At 42.2% G+C, this 19222-nt stretch overlaps 2 protein-coding genes across 6 annotated transcripts in view; one reads left to right on the plus strand and one right to left on the minus strand.

Annotated features, from left to right (window-relative positions):
• The window catches only part of LOC117988249 (supervillin-like), a 256319-nt gene that overhangs the window by 16034 nt on the left and 221063 nt on the right, over positions 1 to 19222 (plus strand). The gene's annotated exons all lie outside the window — the stretch shown is intronic.
• LOC117988502 (uncharacterized) lies at positions 9745 to 18431 on the minus strand. Its single transcript, XM_034975653.2, has 5 exons — positions 18256 to 18431; positions 17782 to 17875; positions 11231 to 16817; positions 10225 to 10483; positions 9745 to 9844 (listed from the first exon to the last, which is right to left on the minus strand). The coding sequence occupies exons 1-5, from the start codon at positions 18429 to 18431 to the stop codon at positions 9745 to 9747; spliced, it is 6216 nt and encodes a 2071-aa protein (XP_034831544.2).

Raw genomic sequence — 19222 nt, forward strand, 5'->3', positions numbered from 1 at the left:
CCTCTCATATCTAAGTATGATTTCTTTTGTTGTTTTGTCCCTTGATTCTTAGTCTGAGGTTGAAACTGTTTTGTGAACAATTTACTTACTGGACCATGAGACAAAAAATGTAAATGCGTAACTGAGTAATGACATAAACATTAAATAAAATTGGTATGAAAAACGGCCCTAATTAATTAATTATCTACGCACTTACGCACAATGCGGTCGGTTTAATTCTCAACTACTTAGTTTACATGACAGCTATTTACTGAAATAAATAAACTCTGTGCGAGTGCAACGACTCTTAAATCCTATAGTAGAATTGCACAAGATTGTTGAAACTATTATTATAATCAGTTCGATATGAAGAGTGAAGCCCAATAGTTGAAGCAATAAATGTATAGCAAAATTGTAATTTGATATTGTACTATCGCTTCGAATATAACGTTATAATTCTTAAAAACAAATGCATTACCATCTTAATTTTCAGAAACAATGATTCCATAAAACATACCTTTCAGTATTTAGTTAGCGCCCGTAATGGTCCTTCACAGTTTAGTATGCCTTGTTGCGCTGAAACAAAACTTCTAAGAATTCCTTTGAAACACCGACACAAAAGGAAAAGTCAGTGTTGTGAACACACCCTCAGACTTATATATTGGCGTTCAAGATTCGAGATTGCAACAAAGGACAATGCAGCATAAAAATCACATCTTGCGATTTACTGAGCTTCATAAAAAGACGACGGTATATGAATTTTTCAAAAGAAGGATTTTTCATTGTCATTGATTAATACTGATATTTATTTTCGAAGTGTACTAGCACCTAATTGCTTATTAGGGTTCCGTACCTCAAAAAGAAAAAAGCCTTTGTTGTATGTCTGTTTGCCCGTCTGTCCGTCGTGTCTGTCAAGAAAACCTATAGGGTATACTTCCCGTTGACCTAGGATCATGAAATTGGTTGGTAGGTAATTCTTATAGCACAAGTAAAGGAATAAAGGAGAAAACCGTAAATTTAAGTTTAGGTCACAGAAAAAAATGTGTCATTAATGGAAGTGGTGATGACTCTCAACAAAGAGGAATAGATCACGAAGAGGGAATTGCTTTTAACTCGTCTGATAGGCTAAGAATTAGCGTAGTAGGCTAAGGTGTCGAATTAGCCAGCTGAAGTGGCAGTGGGCAGGCCACGTCTGTGGCAGAACCGATGGCCGATGGGGCAGACGTGTTCTGGGGTGGAGACCGCGTATCAGTAAGCGAAGTGTGGGACGACCTCCAACCCGCAAAACTGACGACCTTAAGAAGGTAGCGGGAAGTGGGTGGATGAGGAAGGCGGAGGATCGTGTGTGGTGGCGTGCTCTTGGGAAGGCGTATGTCCAGTAGTGGACGCAAACAGGCTGGTTGATTGATTGATAGGCTAAGTAGTGTTAGGTGGGTTAGTATAGTCTGTGCGCGATCATAGCGCTCTCTGACATTCTCCGGGAGTCTGTGGTTTTCGGATAGACTATATATGTACTCTATGGTGACGCTTGGAATATGAATAGTTCATTGTACCGACTTGTAAATTAATTAAATAAGAAACAGTGATTAAAATGTATGTGAAAGTATATCAAATTGGTTTTCCTTTTAACAGTAGTAGTGAAGTGAGTATTTTTCCAGTTTTTGTGAAAACGGTCTCACAAAAACTGGATAAAAACTCACTTCCGCCCGCATAAAGTATTTATCGTCTTTCAGTAAGTACCCGCACCTGAAACTTTGTTAAGTATTCTACTTCAGCGTTTTCCTCAAAGAGGAGAATTAATTTCGCAATAAAGTGAAACCCCTTTCGTTCGATTGATGCTCGGAGCCCGTTCTTAACTTGTTTATTTTGTAGAGATAGTCTTATCTCCATCGATTTCAATGGGATGAAATAACTTTATTGTACCATCACCATGCTCAACCCATAGCCGGCTCACAACAGATCACGGGTCTCCTCTCGTTACGAGAAGGGTTAGGCCATAGTCCACCAAGCTGGCCAAGTGCGGATTGGCAGAATTTAGTTAACTTCATTGTAAGCCTTCAAAAAAGTTCTAACATTTAGGCTGGCTGGCTTTTGAAAAAATGTAATTGATGATCTGTTGATTTCGTGTTTTTTTTATAGCGCCAGGAATCTTTTCCGGTTTGTTAATCATCGAGACCATATATGTCGATTCCTCTACCCTATTGAGTGTACTTGTTTGCCTTACAATGTTTAGAGGTCAGTGCCAAGCGTTCTCGACCGCTCTCGATTGTACGTTACAAAATTGTAGGCTGACTAGCGACCTGCCCCGGCTTCGCGCGGGTAGCTTATTACGATTTTCGTAGGGATCTCTAATTTTGTTGAAAATAAAATATATCTAAGGATGTAGCTTTCTACAGGTGAAAGAATTTTCAAAAGCGGTTCAGTAGTTCCAGAGATTACTCCCTACCAATAAACTTAGAAAGTTTACCTCTTTTTAATATTAGTAGGCTTATAAAGTAATATGTCTGAGGTTCCAATCTACGTGTTTTCCGTATTGGAAATGATTATACATTCTTGTTTGTACAAACTTCCTCTCCTATAATAACCGACCTTTTCTTTTTCCTGTGCCTTCTCGACATTTCTTCATATACCCCACTAGCTGATGTCCGCGACTTCGTTCGCGTGGACTTCACAAATTTCAAACCTCTATTTCACCCCCTTAGGGGTTGAATTTTCAAAAATCCTTTCTTAGCGGATGCTTACGTCATAATACCTATCTGCATGCCAAATTTCAGCTCGATCCGTCCAGTAGTTTGAGCTGTGCGTTGATAGATCAGTCAGTCAGTCAGTCACCTTTTATATATTTAAAGATTATTCACAAAATGGAAAAGTTATACTGCGTTGGCTATCCTATTCCATTTCCAGCTTTTACGCTTTTAACCTCGACGTTTTTTTCTATAAAACGCACATAACTCCGAAGAGATCGAGCTGCGTGCCCGGGATCGAACCCCCTGTCCGCGCACGCAAACATACCTTATTCTACTCTGGCGAAATGGTGGAGCCGAGGGGTCGCCGCTCTGTGACACACTGACGTTTCTATTCGACACTTTGTTTTTCTCTCATTGTTGGAAGATGTATAAAATAATGTGTGATTCTCAAATGTAAACCATAATTACCTAATTAAAACTCTTAAGCAAATTAAACAAGTGTTAAACAAGAAAATAACCCAAACCCGGCGTGATGCGCCTCCACCCCCAACCTTCGAAGAGGAGGCGGACGTCTTAACCACTAGGGCTAGGCTATCACAGCTAGCCTCTAGTTGTAGGACTTAGCCGTTTCTTATTTTTGTACCCAATTTATACGGTAACACCCAGCGACGTCTAAGTAAAATTCTGAGCACTAGAGTTTTGCATCACTTGCTCCAAAGTTTGGATGGTTGTTTAATATGCTTAATTTTCTCGTCTTCGCAGTTGGATTGCTAATAAGGCTTACAGTTCTAATATATTTAAGAGAGGAGAGTCATTATGAATATAAATTAATGCGTCATTATAACTAAGCGAGTCATTAGGTAAGCCTACGCAAAAATGGGTGTTATCAACTTCGCGTCGTATCAGTTTGGTTTGCCAGAAGTTCTGTGATATTAACGAAGTTTTAGTGACTAGATATTTATCTAACTTAATAGAAGTTTAAAATCATGATATGTTATCGAGTACAATAATTTAGGGTAGCGAGTAACGGCCAAACCAGAATATAATAATTTCTAAATAATGTTTGATATGAGTAATATTGTTTTTACAGTCTAAGTTTTCAAAAGGTTGAAATTCATTAATGATAAGAAATCACAGGGCAGTCAGTATAATCATCGATGAGTACAATGAAGTAATAGAAAACAACTTCCTTATTTGTTACTTATCATTAAATAACAAGGCTATAAAGCATAAAACACGAAATATTGAAATATATGTATTTTTAAATGTACCATTTTACGTATAATTTATCAGCCATTGGAGCGTTTGACGTGCATTTCCAATCAACCTAATAGCTTAAAACAAGAAGGAGTCTGAATCATCAGCTTACCATCTTTTGTAGATTGTGTTAATTTATCCGTGCACGACATTTTGTTTTGTGACGTGAATGACATTGAGTTGTTCTGCGAATGGTAATTCATGTAAACTATTATTTTAAACGACGTAGCTATTATTGGACGAGGATTTAGATGAATAAATATTGATTGGCTATTTACATAAATCGGTAGCTATTTAAAAAGTAAAGTCATTAGTTAAAACATAAAAACTTACATCATGGATATGACTCTAGTCGAGTTTTTGGTCATGACAAAAATTTCTTTAAAATTTCAATTCAATTCAATTCCCAATTATTGGCTTTTAGGTGTGCCAGCTGGGCACAGAGTGTTTCGCCAGTGTCTTAAAATTTCTTTGTTAGTGTTATTAGCTAACTACAAAGTTACATCATGAATATAGAATTTTCTAACTCTATTGGTCTTTAATATGCTTTGTTCGTCGCCAGAAGAATATTTTATCGCACGGATTTACATAATTGGCATGCAGATTATTATCTACAAGTGGCCTAGTGCCCTAGTGAATAAAAATCATTATCATAACGGCGCTAATCGTGTAGTCATGTTGGTCTACAAATAGTTTAAAATGTCTCTTTTGGCTTTGGATTTGTAATGCTGCGGCTACATTACCTACCTACTTGCCTAAACCTAGTTGCCTGGTAGAGATCGCTTCACAGCGATAAGGCCGCTAATTGTATGTTCTTCTTTTACATGTTTCTTTTTGTGTCTTTTCTTTTTGGTGTACAATAAAGAATATTAAACTAAACTAAACTACATTAACCTTAAGGTTAACGTTGATGTCCAACAATGTACATATAACTTAATCATTAGTAATCTTTATCACTTTTTTTTTTTTTTTTTTCTTAAAGCTAGCCTTATCTAATTACTATATAAATCATGACCGCGTGGAATGGTGCCAAGAATACTGGCTGCATTTCCGCGCTGGACAGCCAGGCTGATCCGCTGCGCAAAAAATGAGCCAGCCCTTCTGTCACCAGTTGAAGCTATTAATCGCGGTGAAATGTCTCGTAAAAAATTATTAGCACTTGAATAAATCCTTAGGTATTTACGTTTTGTTTGTTATCACAATGTATATGTCGCAGGTATATTGTCAAAGCAGGTATATTACAATTTCACTAGTGATATTATAATTAAACGGTAGATTGTCAATCGACTTCATTTCTCACAATTTAACGGCCTGGTTTTAGTGTCATTGTAATGTCACGGGGACACTATAGTGATATTGTAAGGCAATTTCAGTGGTAGTTAGATTATGAGGCTATCTCTGATTGGTCCATTTCCAATGTCAATTTTGCAATCATAGACTTATAACTAGAAAATCACAAACTATTGTAATTATATCATAGAAAATAATAAATCACATAGTATGACACTTTTCTGGAGGAGGACTATTTCTCACAATTTAACGGCCTGGTTTTAGTGTCATTGTAATGTCACGGGGACACTATAGTAATATTGTAAGGCAATTTCAGTGGTAGTTAGATTATGAGGCTATCTCTGATTGGTCCATTTCCAATGTCAATTTTGCAATCATAGACTTATAACTAGAAAATCACAAACTATTGTAATAATATCATAGAAAATAATAAATCACATAGTATGACACTTTTCTGGAGGAGGACTTTTTGACCAATCAGAACGCTCGATGTCTCCCACTGCCAACTTTACTCACAATATACCTAGATTTATTATAATGTCACTATAATGACCCCGTGAGATTACGATATCACTAAAACCAGGCCGTTAAATTGTAAGAAATAAAGTCGATTGACAATCTACCGTTTGATTATAATATCACTAGTGAAATTGTAATATCACTACTTTGACAATATACCTGCGACATATATACTAAACATAGACAATTTCACGCAACATTTCAGTTTACAAGTTTGAGATACTAAATATGTAGTTACAAAAGTCCGACTCGACCGATAGATGTTTGCGTTCATGGGTTACATACTTATTTATACAACTCTCAAATATTTACTTGAAGTATTTATCAGATACATAGTATCATTTGTCAGGGACTAAGTTTCGATTTCAAAGAGTATTCGAGGAAAAACGTTTAGGTATATGTCACAAGTTGTTTGACAATAATATTATGTATGGAAAATAAACTAACTAACTACTAACTTAGTATAATATTGACGTTATCTTTAGCAAATATGAAATAACTGACGTGAATATACTAATCATTTGTTTCTCTTTTATATAGTGTATGCTAATTTGTTATTTACTATTTTATTGTAAGCACTTTTATATACTTTTACTTTGTGCTTATTTTTTTTTACAGTTGAGCATTATGGAGTACCTAATCATGTATTTCTGTCTTATATCATCATCACCATCATCATCGTCAACCGATAGACGTCTACTGCTGGACATGGGTCTCTTGTAAGGACTACCACACGCCACGGTTTTGCGCCGCCTGAAACCAGCGGCTCCCTGCGACTCGCTTCATGTCGTCCGTCCACCTAGTTGGGGATCTTCTAACGCTGCGCCTTCCAGTGCGACATATGCAGTATTTACTATTGTAAGCTGTGATAGCCTAGTGGTTAAGACGTCCGCCTTCTTTTCGGAGGTCGCACCTCTAACTTTTCGGAGTTATGTTCGTTTTAAGTAATTAAATATCACTTGCTTTAACGGTGAAGGAAAACATCGTGAGGAAACCTGCATGCCCGAGAGGTCTCCATGATGTTCTCAAAGGTGTGTGAAGTCTACCAATCCGCGCAAGCGTGGTAGACTATGACCAAAACCCTTCTCACTCTGAGAGGAGACCCGTGCTCCGTAGTGAGCTGACGATGCGTTGATGATGATGATGATTTACTATTTAATTGTAAGCAGTTTTATTTCGTTCTTATTTTCTAGAGTTGAACATTAGAGTAGAGAAAGAAATATACAGGTTCCTAATTCCTATACCTTCTGTAATATCAGGAAATGAACGTTTATATTGAAGGCAAGGCGTAACCTGTCATTTTGACGTAGATAAATGCTTTTCTACCCTTCCATTTGAGATGTAATGAAACCGCATGGAAGTTGGAACGTTCAGTATGCTCAACATTTTTGTCAATTTAAAAAGATCTAAATTTTTTTACGTGTGAATTTATGGTCTTTGCAATTCAAAAATTGGTCATTTTTAGAGTTATGTACCTCAAAATGAAAAAAGGGACACTTCGTTGTCGGTCGGTCTATCAGTCTGTCTGTCAAAACCCGTCAAGGGAATCAAAACCTATAGGGTATTTCCAGTTGACCTAGATTCATAAAATTTGGCAGGTAGGTAGGTCTTATAGCACAAGTAAAGGGAAAAATTTAAAAATCGTGAATTTGTGGGTACATCACAAAAAAGATTAAAATGTGTTTACGAAAAAATTAATTTACTAAGTCACATTTATAGATGGCGCAGTCCGACATCAACTTGCAGTGTTTTACATAAAAGTGGGCAGACCATCTCGTACGATGGCACGGAACCCTTCGTGTGTGAGTTTGACTTGCCCGGTATTTTTACTATTATAGACACCAGATTATGACCGTGACTTCGTCGGAGGTAATCTCTAGAACTAGTGATCGGATTCTGAAAATTCTTTCACTTATAGGTAGCTATTCTCCTAGTGCTATCTTATTCTTACGTAGGTTATACGGACGAAGTCGCGGGTAAAATCTAGTACATATATTATACCTCTACGTACCCAACTTTTTAGCATATATATTGAACTATAGTTCGCGACAGGTCCAGATGGCAACCGGGATATGAGGCGAGGGGACGTCCCGCACACTAACCCACTCACCTCACCCACTCACTCACCTTACCCGCGCTATCTCGCGCCGGGTTAGTGCAGGAGCTGTGCGGGTGTGAGGGGCGTCCCCACCCCGATTGGCATCTCAACCTGTCGCGTACTATTAATAGATACCTACAGTTATACATTCGATGGTTTATTTACAAATTGAAATAGATTGTTAGTAATCATTGAGTGCTGCTGATTTATTAGCTCAGTTGATAGCTGCTTGAATACCTAACTCTGTTTCTATTAAACATATTAACCTAATTATTATTGAGATTGCGGTTTATGTACGATCTCGTCGACCTAGTATTTTCCCGGTATATTCAAGGGTCTGAATGCTGAATTATTCTTTTCAATAAAATATGATCGTAATGGTTATTGGTTAGTGTTTGTATTTAACTGCATCATGTCGTGTCAAAAGTGTGGTTTTCTGTTCAAATGAAAAATTCTTAAACCACTAAACTGTCATGAAAAGTCGATACTTAATTACTTACTTAAATGTATACCTATAGCCCGCGACAGGTCGAGATGGCAATCGGGGTATTAAGCGGGGTGACGGCCCGCACACCCTCCCCGATTGCCATTTCGATCTGTCGCGTACTATTTAAGTCTTCAAATCCCGGAAATGTCGAAAGTATCGAAATATTTTAATTTATCTAAGCCTACCTATTTTTTATTTTTTTTATTAAGAATATTAGCCATGTTAAATGACTAATATTCCCCTTTCCTCTCCAACTAAGCGTGAAGCTTGTGCTAGGAGTAGGTACGACAATAGTGCAACGGGCGGGGTTTGAACCGTCGACCTTTCGGTTTCAGTCCACTCCTTTACTAGTTGAGCTATTGAGGCTCTGACCTATAATATTGGTTATGAAAAAATGGATTGATGTTATGACTCGTAATCTAAGTTTACATTAATATAGAGTGGCATTCTACCTTGCTATTTTTAAATTGTGAAAACCATGTACCTACTTAAGTCCATATTAAATTATAGGAGTTCATTATTTATACCAGGACTTGCTAAGTGTTCCGTATGGTTAGATAGGAACTAGTAAAAAAAATCTAGAGGTGCTCAACTCAATTTGAGCTTTACGCACTGCCAGTTCAGACTGAACTACAGGAGTAATCGCTACTTAAGGTTTTAAAAGGATAGTAGTTTTCACGGGTTTACACACGAGACTAATCTCGAATCAAACATCATTCTTAAGAACACAATACGTATTTATTATGAAAAAATAAAAATCAGTCACACGTATGACAACTGACAAAACACTGTCCGTTAGACAAATGAACATAAGACACAATTATATTATATAAATAAGTGACACAACTTATTATATCAGTTTATAAATGACAACATTATGAATAAATTACACAAAAACACAATAGTATTACTAATGGCAGGGTAATACAGTTTTAAAATTATAAACAAAGTATAGGTACACGAGTTATCTTAATAATTATATACAACACACATACGTTAGAAATGATCACTTACTATTAAGTTCTCATATACGCAAGTTCGTATAATTTTCATAACTGAATAGTTGTAAGCTTTCAGATTATGAATACGGACATTAATACAACCTAAAGTAGTTGGATCTCATAGGACACGATCGTACAATTAAACTTTAGACCTAATAGTTGTAAGTTATTAAGTCATATAAAAAACCTACCTGGTTTAACAAAGACTAAATAGTAAACATCGGTTATGTACGACACGATTATCGTTCACTCGAATGTTAACACTCAGTTTAAACGACGACTGAACGAAAAAGGTTGGGAACCGACGCTTATTATTCACTCGAAATGGTAACAGGCTTGATATAAATGTTGACCGACAGTCGATACATAAAAAACATAGAACACTGTTCCACCGCATCAGCCGGTCTGAATACGGAATCTTAGAGCCTATACTGCTAACACAAGGCCTCTGCCGCAGCCTTCTTTACAACGTTTCACTTTTAATTTAATTAACTCGACTGTCGCTACACTTTTATAAACACACTGCCTGTGGAATAAAGTATGATTAGTTTATCAACTAAAAAACCAATACACATAATGGTTAGTACATAAGGGTTAGCACATAAAGATTAGTACGTAAGCATTAGTTACACAATACTAAACATTAGCTAGAACAAATGCAAATAAAGGTTAGTACATAAAGGTTAACACAATGGTTAATACATAATGGTTAATACATAAGCCATCACATTAAAGTTATATAGATATGTAGTACTTCTCACTACATGACTTCAAAATGGCCGACGGAAAAGTTCAATTCAAAATGGCCGTCGGAAAAATTTACTTGTAACTCACTAAGAGACACTGAACTTATTAACACTTGGGGGGCTATATGGTTTTTAAAAGCCTTTTGGTCGTAGCGGATACCTGAAGCACTCCACCCGTCGCTGTTGCGAACCCCTCACCACTGTTATCCTTAAGATAAGTGGCAGGTTCAACTCTCGACGTCGTTGCTGCTGTCCACCGTGTTCCGCCCGCTGTGGCCGAGGACCTTCCACGATGACCCTTAGGCCAGATGGTTGGTTGGCTGCTTGTGGTTGCATGGGCATGCGCCGTGCACCTGCACGCTGCTGCACTGTAGCTGACCGTGGGTGGTAAGGATCACGGCTCAGCTGTGAGATGGTTGCTATTGGAGGGCTATTACGGTGAGGAAAGATGCTGTAGATGTCAGCTGTTGCTTGCTATGCTACAACAAGAACAGGTACCGGCTGACTCGGTTCACTCACCCTTCGCAGTAGTTCAGCTGATCACAGCTGGGGTTTGATGACCTGGCTACCAGCTGACCATGTAAGGTCAATGACCTGGGCTACCAGCTGACCGCAGCTGGTGTCACTTGCCTCGGTTTTGAAGAGAGGCCACTGACCAGCCTAAGCTGATCTTTACCTAGCTACTTAGCTATTTAGAAGAGGTACTTTCCCTATCACTGCCCTATTCTAGCACTTTCACTTGTATTACACTGAGACCGAAAACTTGAGAACGAATAATGCGTAAAAATCACGCCTTAATATTTGCATATTTTGCCTTAGTAAGTACCTCCTCTAATGAGCCAATAAATTGTACTAACCAATTATGCATAGATTATGCGACGTTGCCGCTTTATTTCGACTCGCCCTTGGCACATTCCATGCATTTTCCGACACGAGGCATGCCTTCTCTTTCTGACAATTACTTACTTTCTCTCTCTACCGAGATACTGTCTCAGATTCGGCTGATCTCGTGTCGGTCCGTTGCTATGGTTACCGAGCGTCTCCCGCGCAGTTTAGCCTGTCCGTAACATCCTCCCCCCGGCGCAGGCTCCCTCCCTACGTGGGAGCCGCAGCCCCTTCTATAATTGGGAGGACAGCTAACTTACGTGTTGGCCTACGAAACACACCTCCTGATGTTCTTATGTCTGCACATCGGACTTCGCCGTCGGGCCCGGGGTACACCTGCTCTATTATCCCTCTAGGCCACACGTTGCGCGGCAACTTGTCGTCTACAACGACGACGAGGTCTCCTTGCTGGAGTTGTCGTAAGCTTTGAGCGGCACTGCCGCGCGGGACTAACGTTGGTAAATACTCACGTATCCAACGCCTCCAGAACTCGTCTGCTAGCGCCTGAGCTGCTCGCCAAGTCCTCTTGTCTGCTTGCTGACATGGGCCCACTACGGGTAACCCTGATGACGATCCAATGAGGAAATGGTTCGGAGTCAATGCCTCTGGGTCTTTATGACTTACCGACACATGTGTTAGGGGACGAGCATTCACTGAATACTCGGCTTCCACCAGCAGAGTCTGCAGTGTCTCCTCCTTTGGAGACTTCTCGTTCAAGGTGGCACTTAGGGCTGTTTTCACCGAGCGCACCAGTCTCTCCCATGCTCCTCCTTGGTTTGGGGTACCTGGTGTTATAAATTTCCATGATATCATCTTACCTAGGCAGAACTCCCTGAGTGGCTCTGCCCACTCCTCGACAGCGGCTCTCAACTCGACGTCAGCCCCTTTAAAGTTCGTCGCGTTATCTGAAAATATAATGGAAGGCCAACCTCGCCTCCCTCCCATGCGGCGTAGGGCCTGGATTGCAGAATCCGTGGACAGGCTGTACACCAACTCCAGATGTACTGCTCGAGTTGTTAGACATGTGAAAAGAGCGCACCACCTTTTTTCGTGGCGCCTGCCGATCGTGATGCTCATTGGCCCGAAGTAGTCTACCCCTACGTTCTGAAATGGTCGGCTAAACGGCGCCAATCTTGCTGCTGGCAGGTCACCAAACGTTGGTACTTGAGGAGCGGCTTTTCTTACTCTGCATCGTTGACAACTGTGGGCGACTGCTCGTACGGAAGGTCGTAGCTGTAAGATCCAATAACGTTGCCTTAGATCGTTCACGACTCTTTCATTGCCTGCGTGGCCCGCAGCCTCGTGTTCCTTTTGGATCAGCATTCGTGTGAGCTGATGCCGTCCGTCTAAAATGATCGGCTGCTTTTGATCTTGTGTTACCGGTGCGGCGTTAATCCGCCCGCGCAACCTTAGCAGTCGATCTGACCCATACTCTGGGTCCAGTTTATATAGGCGGCTGGAACGGGGTATCTTCTCCCCCCGTTTCAGCAGCTGTATCTCAGAGGCGAAGCTGTCTACTTGGGCTCTTTCCAGCCATAGCTTTTCCGCCATTTGAAGATCACGTACCTCTAGTTGTTTGCTCATCTTTCTCCATTTTGCTGCAATGTAGATTACTCGTGCCGTAGCTCCTATCAGCACGTTCCATTTGCTAATCCGGTTAATATCCGGCATAGCGTCCCAATGTGGCGGTCTTGACTGGCTTACATGATACACGAGGACTTCCTCCTCGGGCTCCCCCCGCTCAGGGGTTGGTTCTTTCGGCCACTCGGATGATGGCTGCTGTAGAAACTGCGGTCCCTCCAGCCACTCCGACCTGGGCCCCGCTGCGTACTCTGAACGCGTCGCGTCGTCCGCTGGGTTGCTTTTCGTTGGCACCCAACGCCATTGTTCTGGTTTAGTCAGTTCGGCTATCTCTCCTAGCCGATGTGCTACAAATGGTGTATAACGTTTAGCATTGGTTCTCACCCATATGAGGACTGTTCTGGAATCCGACCAGAATGTGGTACTGGCTGCCTCCCAGCGATGTCCACTTTTCACTGCCTCTGCAAGTCGTGCACCGATAACAGCTGCTTGTAATTCCATCCGGGGAATACTCATACCTCTTAGTGGTGCTACCTTGGCTTTTGCCGATGCCAGCCGTACGATCACGGCGTCCTCTGGTCCTTCTATCTGCCAATATGCCACGGCTGCATATGCCAGCTCGCTGGCATCGCAGAATATGTGAAGATGTCGCTTCTGGCCCTCCTTGTGCTTATCGTAGCATCGTGGCAACCGCAGCTGTTCAATGTTGTGTAGACCTTGCATCCATGTGACGAACTCACCTGCTTGTTCCTTTGGGATAGGCTCGTCCCATCCGATGTCCAGACGCCAGAGTGACTGTAGCATAATCTTTGCTACTATAGTATACGGACTCAAGAACCCGAGCGGGTCGTAGATTGACATGACCGCGCTTAGCGTTTCCCGTTTCGAAGGAGCTCTTACTGTTTCCTTAACCTCCTTCGGCACTCTTGGCATCCTTGTGTTAAAACCCAGTTCATCCTGCTGGGCATCCCAGACAAGCCCTAACGTTCGCTCCTCGCTTTCTTTTCCTATCATTAGTTGAGTATGCGCTCGCGATCGCAACTCAACCGGAAAGCTATTTAATATACCTTGTTCATTGGAGCTCCAATCTCGCAGAATGAAGCTGGCTTGTTGGTGCACGTAGTCCACCTCCTGCACCGCTTTTATGGCTTCCTCCTTACTCGGGAAGCTATCTACGAAGTCGTCCATGTAATGACTTGTAGTTATGGCGGCGAATGCTGCAGGATGTGTCTCTCTGAACTCCTCAGCGTTCAGGTTGCGGACACTGTGTGCTAAAAATGGGGAACATGTAGCCCCGAATATTAAAGATGTCATTTTATACCTTTTCGGCGGCTCACTTCTATTGTTACCCCTCCATAAAAACATCTGAGATGGCTGATCTTCAGACCTCACCTTGATCTGTAAGAACATCTCTTGAATGTCTGCCGTTACTGCTACAGGCTCTTCCCGGAATCTGTACAATATTCCTGGCAGGGACTGTAGGAGGTCCGGTCCTTCCAGTAACATGTCATTCAAGCTTACTCCCTGGCTGCATGCGGCGGCGTCAAACACTAACCTGAGTTTTCCTGGTTTGTTAGGGTTTCTAACTCCAAAGTGAGGTAGAAACCAGGCGTTACACTCTTCTTCTTCGGTGCCGCTACATTCCGTCGCATATCCCTTCTGCAGCAGGTTTCCCACTTGTTCCATGTAGCCTTCTCCGAACGCTGCATCGCGGTCCATTTTCTTTTCAATGCCTTTCAAGCGCTTAAAGGCATTGAAAAAGCTGGGTGGCATCCTTACCTTGTTTGATCGCCACGTTAGTCCAACTTCGAATCTTGGTCCATTTCGTCGGGCTGTAACCTTAAACAACTCGACGGCCCGTTCGTTTTCCGGCTTTTCCTTCTTGGCCAAGCTCACTCCCAACGCATCTAAGTCGAAGTGGCTTTTCACTAAGCCATGAAGCGCTTCATCCTCGCTGTTCTGACTACGGTGATGAAGATGATGAACCGCCTCTCTCGGTTCATCCTTTGCACCCGGGTTGGGTCCCATAATTACCCACCCGAGGCTCGTGAGGCAAGCTTTAGGTGCCTCTCTACTTCCTTCACGTAATGTCCTTGTGACAATTAAGTGCCCGTTATCGGCACCAATCAAGATCCTTGGAACGGCCCCGTAATAACACACATCGCTTACCTTTAAGCCTTTCAGATGCGGATATCCCAGAACACACGCTGGAACTGCCTGGCTCTGCAGTTCAAGCTTTGGGACCGTCCGTGCGGTTATCTCATCAAACTGCGACCCAGATCTTGATTTTATCAGTAGTCCCACTGTTTGGCTGCTGATTTCATCACTTACCGCATTGATCCCATGGAGTTTGAGCTTTCTCGTCGGCCCTTCTGCACCTACGACGGCCGCCACTTTCCCGTCTACCAAGGTTATGGTTGATCCCTCATCCAATAGAGCATACGTATCCAACGTTCCCTTGGGACCTCTAATGGTGACGGGGCATATCTTCAGTAGCACCGTGCTTTGACTTGCCATTGTGTTCATCACTGAAGCTGTGGCGGCTCCCCCGACGGCCCTTGTATTTTTGTGCAGAAGGTGGTGATGGGGTTGTTGACACCCATTAACCCCACACCTACTGGCCTTGCATCCCTCGCGACGGTGGTTAGCTCGTAGGCACTGAAAGCATACCTGCGCTTCCCTTGCAAACTTCCATCGATCACCTATGTCCTTAGTTATAAGTCGGGGACAAGTCGGTAAGTGGTGCTCCCCTCCACATGCGACACACGACGGCTTAGCGGGATGCTGCTTAGCCGTGGCCTTGGCAGCGAAGTATACCCTCTTTGTCGCGGATGCGCCTCTTCCTCGCGATGTATACCTCGCTCCCCTACTAAACGTCTCCGATGAGTGACTATTCGTGTTGAAGTTATAAGCTAAATGCTTCATTCTTTGTTCGGCGTCCAATTCAATGAACCTGGTCAGCACTAAGATCTCTGGTTCACCTATACCGCCGTACTCATGCGCATATGGTGCAAACCTGCTTCTGGTAATCTCGTCTAGCTTGTTGAGAACCTCCACTACCAGTTGGGGGTTAAACAGATGTTCCCGCCGAATATCCGCCTCCCGGAGTGCAGCTATTATGTTCGTCAGCGCAATGGAGAAGTCCTCCAACTCCATGGCTGTTGTTGGTGCTTTAAGTTTGCGAATTTTTACCACTGCCTGTCTGGCGATCGCGTCGGGTCTGCCAAAAGTCGAATCTAACGACCTCATAATGCGCTCAGGATCTGGATCTCTAGAATTCAACAAACTTGATACAGCATCCCGAGCCTTACCTTGTAAGCTGTTTCTTAATCTCGTAACGTTCTCTATTGCTGAGAACTTGAAGTGTTCGGTGCTATGCATCATCGCGATTTTGAAGCCATTCCATTCGTTTGCTTCACCAGAGAACTTGGGTAATTCCGTCAACTCACGGAGTAGCGGCCTTCTGTTCGCTACCTTGTTTATTGAAGCAGCTAACCGATCAATATCGGTCTTCGGCTGCTCCTCGGCCGGTGCCGGGTGTGGGGAACACGTGGGCAGGATCCTTGGCTGATCCCACTCCACTTTCCTGTCCGGTTTTGTCCTAACCGGCAGGTGCACTGCTGTACGCGTCTCGTGTCGCCGAGAAACCTCAACGTTGGCAGGCGATGCCACTGCTCCCACTTCAGGCGGTGCTCCTTGACGCTGCTCTGTTTGATTTAGCCATTCTTGTACGCGCCTTAGCACCGGTGCTGTCGGCGCCGCCTCCGTGTTGGGCCCGTCCCCAGCAGCGTCTTCTCCATTGAATGTAGATACACGACGAGCCAGTCGTTTACGTAATAATTCTATTTCGTACCTTTTTTCAATCTCCAATCGTCCTTCTTCAAAAGCCCAATCGGCTTCCTGTTTACTCATTGCAGTTGCCTCAGACTGCAGTGATGCCGGCGGCGTTGAAAGGGGGGGTTGCCTTATCCCCTCCCGAAGTGGTTCCAAGTTTTCGGTCTCAGTAATACGTACCCCTTCCTTCGTAGCTCGCTGACATGGTTTCTTCATCACGGCGGTCTGTTCTGGAGCTGGCAACCTGCTAACGGAAGGTAAATCTAATCTTTGCTTACCCAGTCCTGTAGGTGCCGTAGTCTGTCCACCCTCAGTGGACGGCTCATCTTCTGGCCTCGTTCTTTGCTCCATAGTTCCAGAAATGGTTGGTGCGTCCTCAGTACGCATCTCGTCGATTTCGTGCCCAGGCCCCTTCTCTTCTCCGGCTTGACCGCGCGTGACGACCATTCTATCCTGAAAATAAACACGTGAAACAAAACTATCCTTTTTGTGTCCAGAGATCCGGCTCGAAGGACCATTTGATGTTCCGTATGGTTAGATAGGAACTAGTAAAAAAAATCTAGAGGTGCTCAACTCAATTTGAGCTTTACGCACTGCCAGTTCAGACTGAACTACAGGAGTAATCGCTACTTAAGGTTTTAAAAGGATAGTAGTTTTCACGGGTTTACACACGAGACTAATCTCGAATCAAACATCATTCTTAAGAACACAATACGTATTTATTATGAAAAAATAAAAATCAGTCACACGTATGACAACTGACAAAACACTGTCCGTTAGACAAATGAACATAAGACACAATTATATTATATAAATAAGTGACACAACTTATTATATCAGTTTATAAATGACAACATTATGAATAAATTACACAAAAACACAATAGTATTACTAATGGCAGGGTAATACAGTTTTAAAATTATAAACAAAGTATAGGTACACGAGTTATCTTAATAATTATATTATACAACACACATACGTTAGAAATGATCACTTACTATTAAGTTCTCATATACGCAAGTTCGTATAATTTTCATAACTGAATAGTTGTAAGCTTTCAGATTATGAATACGGACATTAATACAACCTAAAGTAGTTGGATCTCATAGGACACGATCGTACAATTAAACTTTAGACCTAATAGTTGTAAGTTATTAAGTCATATAAAAAACCTACCTGGTTTAACAAAGACTAAATAGTAAACATCGGTTATGTACGACACGATTATCGTTCACTCGAATGTTAACACTCAGTTTAAACGACGACTGAACGAAAAAGGTTGGGAACCGACGCTTATTATTCACTCGAAATGGTAACAGGCTTGATATAAATGTTGACCGACAGTCGATACATAAAAAACATAGAACACTGTTCCACCGCATCAGCCGGTCTGAATACGGAATCTTAGAGCCTATACTGCTAACACAAGGCCTGTGCCGCAGCCTTCTTTACAACGTTTCACTTTTAATTTAATTAACTCGACTGTCGCTACACTTTTATAAACACACTGCCTGTGGAATAAAGTATGATTAGTTTATCAACTAAAAAACCAATACACATAATGGTTAGTACATAAGGGTTAGCACATAAAGATTAGTACGTAAGCATTAGTTACACAATACTAAACATTAGCTAGAACAAATGCAAATAAAGGTTAGTACATAAAGGTTAACACAATGGTTAATACATAATGGTTAATACATAAGCCATCACATTAAAGTTATATAGATATGTAGTACTTCTCACTACATGACTTCAAAATGGCCGACGGAAAAGTTCAATTCAAAATGGCCGTCGGAAAAATTTACTTGTAACTCACTAAGAGACACTGAACTTATTAACACTTGGGGGGCTATATGGTTTTTAAAAACCTTTTGGTCGTAGCGGATACCTGAAGCACTCCACCCGTCGCTGTTGCGAACCCCTCACCACTGTTATCCTTAAGATAAGTGGCAGGTTCAACTCTCGACGTCGTTGCTGCTGTCCACCGTGTTCCGCCCGCTGTGGCCGAGGACCTTCCACGATGACCCTTAGGCCAGATGGTTGGTTGGCTGCTTGTGGTTGCATGGGCATGCGCCGTGCACCTGCACGCTGCTGCACTGTAGCTGACCGTGGGTGGTAAGGATCACGGCTCAGCTGTGAGATGGTTGCTATTGGAGGGCTATTACGGTGAGGAAAGATGCTGTAGATGTCAGCTGTTGCTTGCTATGCTACAACAAGAACAGGTACCGGCTGACTCGGTTCACTCACCCTTCGCAGTAGTTCAGCTGATCACAGTTGGGGTTTGATGACCTGGCTACCAGCTGACCATGTAAGGTCAATGACCTGGGCTACCAGCTGACCGCAGCTGGTGTCACTTGCCTCGGTTTTGAAGAGAGGCCACTGACCAGCCTAAGCTGATCTTTACCTAGCTACTTAGCTATTTAGAAGAGGTACTTTCCCTATCACTGCCCTATTCTAGCACTTTCACTTGTATTACACTGAGACCGAAAACTTGAGAACGAATAATGCGTAAAAATCACGCCTTAATATTTGCATATTTTGCCTTAGTAAGTACCTCCTCTAATGAGCCAATAAATTGTACTAACCAATTATGCATAGATTATGCGACGTTGCCGCTTTATTTCGACTCGCCCTTGGCACATTCCATGCATTTTCCGACACGAGGCATGCCTTCTCTTTCTGACAATTACTTACTTTCTCTCTCTACCGAGATACTGTCTCAGATTCGGCTGATCTCGTGTCGGTCCGTTGCTATGGTTACCGAGCGTCTCCCGCGCAGTTTAGCCTGTCCGTAACACTAAGGTTTCTATACATAATTAGCTTTGTCCGACGATTTCATCCGGGTTTCATAATTC

This window comes from Maniola hyperantus, chromosome 14 (assembly GCF_902806685.2).
Source record: "Maniola hyperantus chromosome 14, iAphHyp1.2, whole genome shotgun sequence".
Classification (NCBI taxonomy): domain Eukaryota; kingdom Metazoa; phylum Arthropoda; class Insecta; order Lepidoptera; family Nymphalidae; genus Maniola; species Maniola hyperantus.